The 2,687-nt window shown below is 53.9% G+C and overlaps 1 protein-coding gene across 1 annotated transcript in view; it reads right to left on the bottom strand.

Moving 5' to 3' along the window:
- Positions 1-62: 62 nt before the first annotated feature.
- LOC121024358 (Krueppel-like factor 11) overlaps positions 63-2,687 on the bottom strand; it is a 3,344-nt gene continuing 719 nt past the window's right edge. Inside the window, exon 2 of the mRNA XM_040466594.1 lies at positions 63-1,431. Within this exon, the coding sequence (XP_040322528.1) occupies positions 988-1,431 (444 nt within the window). The 3' untranslated portion in view covers positions 63-987. The remainder of the gene's footprint in view (positions 1,432-2,687) is intronic.

The following is a 2,687-nucleotide window of genomic DNA, read 5'->3' as shown; positions in this document are numbered from 1 at the left end:
CATCAGACTCTGTGCTGACAGCTCGGAGCCTGGAGCCTGCTTCGGATTCCGTGTCTCCCTCTCTCTCTGCCTCTCCCCTGCTCATGCTCTGTCTCTGTCTCAAAAGTAAATAAAAACATTAAAAAAAAAATTAAAGAAAAAAAAAAAAAAAGAACGTCAGTGCCCTCCTGGGCTTGCACGGCCACTGAAACGAGCAATTTGAAGTATTAGGACTACAAAGGAGAAAACTAATTTATATTCAAAATAAGAGCTTTTCATAAGAATTTTTGATTCTCAATTTTTTTCAAAAAAACCCCCCGGCGTTAGCCATTTCACACACACTTATCCAGAGCCTACTGGATGCGAGGTAAAAATCTGTTGGAATGATCCCCCAAAGGCCAGGCTCTCACCAGCGGCGCTGCCTGAACCGAGCCTCCCTCGTAGCACCCAACACCTCCCGCTTACAGAGCCCGGTGCCAAGTAACTGTGCGAGAGGGTCCTGGCCCACTGTTTGTCTAATTCTCCCCACTGTCCACAAGTCCCTTCTCCTCCCTCCTCCCAAGTCTGCCTTCCACACTCTCCTTCCAGTGCAAGCTTCCAGCCCAGCACCACGAGATTCCGATTTTCGCTTCTGTTACCAACGGACCGTCCTCAACTTCTCCAAGCCGAGAAGCGGTCTCTCCCAGCGATTCTGTAGCGCCAGCAAGGCGAGAAAACAAACACGAAACCTTGCTTGACTGCACTCAACTGGCACACGTGAGAAGCGGGTTGCTCTGGGGAGGCAGAGGCCAGCACTCCAACCCAGCTAAGGAAGGCCGGAGCCAAAGCACGGGCTGTCTCTGGCCGCCACCCGTCTTTCCCGATCCCGGATGGGGGCATCGGGGCGGGGGGCGGGGAACTAAGCCCCCACTCTGCAATACCCCAGGGAAACGAGTACATTTTACCTCCTCACATTGATCTGCAGACTTCATCTTATGAACGCTGTACCCTGTGGCTGCACGCTATGATCTAGCAACGGAAAGAGCGCATTTTGAAGGGAGAAGAGAAGTTTGCACCCTGAGGGTCCACAGAGGTTATGCACTTGACTAGCAGCACGCCAATGACTCTACCCGCAAGGTCTTCAACACATTTATTTAACGTAATCCAGCCACTACACAAAATGCTCTTCTCCCCGCTTCTTACCAGAGTCGATAAAGAATCGAAGTCCTTTGGTAGCTCAGGTGCGGCTGCGTCAACATGCACAGCGGTAGTGACATCCCCAGAGTCAGAGACAGGCGTGAGAGGTCTTATCTTTAATAGGTCACCTTTCTGGGATCTTTGACCCCAGGCGCTCATGCAGACAAGAGCCTCGACGGCTTCGATGTCATTCTGCTCCAAGACGCTGCACGTAGACCTTTCGCTATCGTGCCGCTTCCTCTCCAGGATCGACTCACAGATGTCCATGAGGTCCACCTAAAGGCGACACAACACAATGGCTTCTCAGTCCGGGGGAAGCTGAGGGCGCGACCCCGAGGGGCGCGTGGATACGCACCCCAAGCACGTGCACTACACACGTAACACACACACGTGACCACACACAAACCCCGTATTCTAGAAAAATATGCCAACGGAACATTCACATCAATTTCACTTTTTTTTTTTTTTAAGCCAACGTTCTGAAGAGTGAGGACGACTGGACTCGGCTGGCAAGCCAGTGTCCACGGAAAACCCCGATTGTTAAAAAAAAGTTAAGTTAATGTTTTCCTCCAGTAAATGACCAGTAAGCCTTTAATGCCACAGGTGTAAGCCCCGGGGGAGAAACGGACTCGGACTCTGAGTCTTCGGCTGGCGAGAGGAAACATGGCTCTTCAGAGTTGGCACCGCCACCCGAAGAGCATCCCTACGGATGCGTTTCTGGAACTCTCTGAAGCACTGAGCACAGCCTTCTAAACTCAGGGCATCACCACTTGCAGAACTTCCCGGCGGCTGAACTCCACGTGTGCCAGGAAGGTGGAGCCCATGCTGGTTTAGCCCTGTTCCCCACGCTCAGAACACTCAGTCACTCCTTAACGCCACAAGGCTAGGCGGCAGACAGGAAGAAGAATTTTAAAAAGCTACTGCAACCCAGGAGAGGGACATCTTTCCTGCGTGTCACACCAGTCTAAGCAGGAAGGGGGGACAGAAGCAACTGGAATCCACTGATCCCTTCCCAAAGACCCTTTAAATCTGCAAAGATACAGGTTTCCACTCAGCTCGCCTCAGCATCAAATCCTGCTTTCCCGCAGGTCCCCCCAGAGCAGGCCAGGATCGTGACCGCCGCTGGCCGGGCTTCTGACCTCGGCCTGGTCCCCGGAATCATGAGGTCACAGACAGGAGGCTGTGGACGGCAGGTATGCAGCGCACTCAGACCTCTCTCTCTCAAGCCCTCAGGGTCCTCGAGTCTCGACGACCAAGGTCCCAGCCGCCTTCAAGCCCAGACACCAGGTGGCCAAGGCTGAGGAAATAAGCACCCTACTTCACCTCCCCCACCCCGCCTTCTTTTCAGCTTTGCCCCGCCCTCTTCCCCTCACCCATCGAATGTGGTCTTCACGCCAGCTTTGCCCCGCCCACCGCATCTAGTCTTCAGGCCAGTTTTACCCCGCCCCTGCCCCGCCTTCCCGTCCGCTTTGCCCCGCCCTCCACCCCCACCTACCTCAAGTGGTCTTCAAATGAGCTTGCTCCGCCCCCTA

This window comes from Herpailurus yagouaroundi, unplaced genomic scaffold (genome assembly GCF_014898765.1).
Source record: "Herpailurus yagouaroundi ecotype Mexico unplaced genomic scaffold, PumYag 63953, whole genome shotgun sequence".
NCBI lineage: Eukaryota > Metazoa > Chordata > Mammalia > Carnivora > Felidae > Herpailurus > Herpailurus yagouaroundi.
Note: the sequence above shows the minus strand (reverse complement) of the source record. Positions and strands in the feature narration are given on the sequence as shown.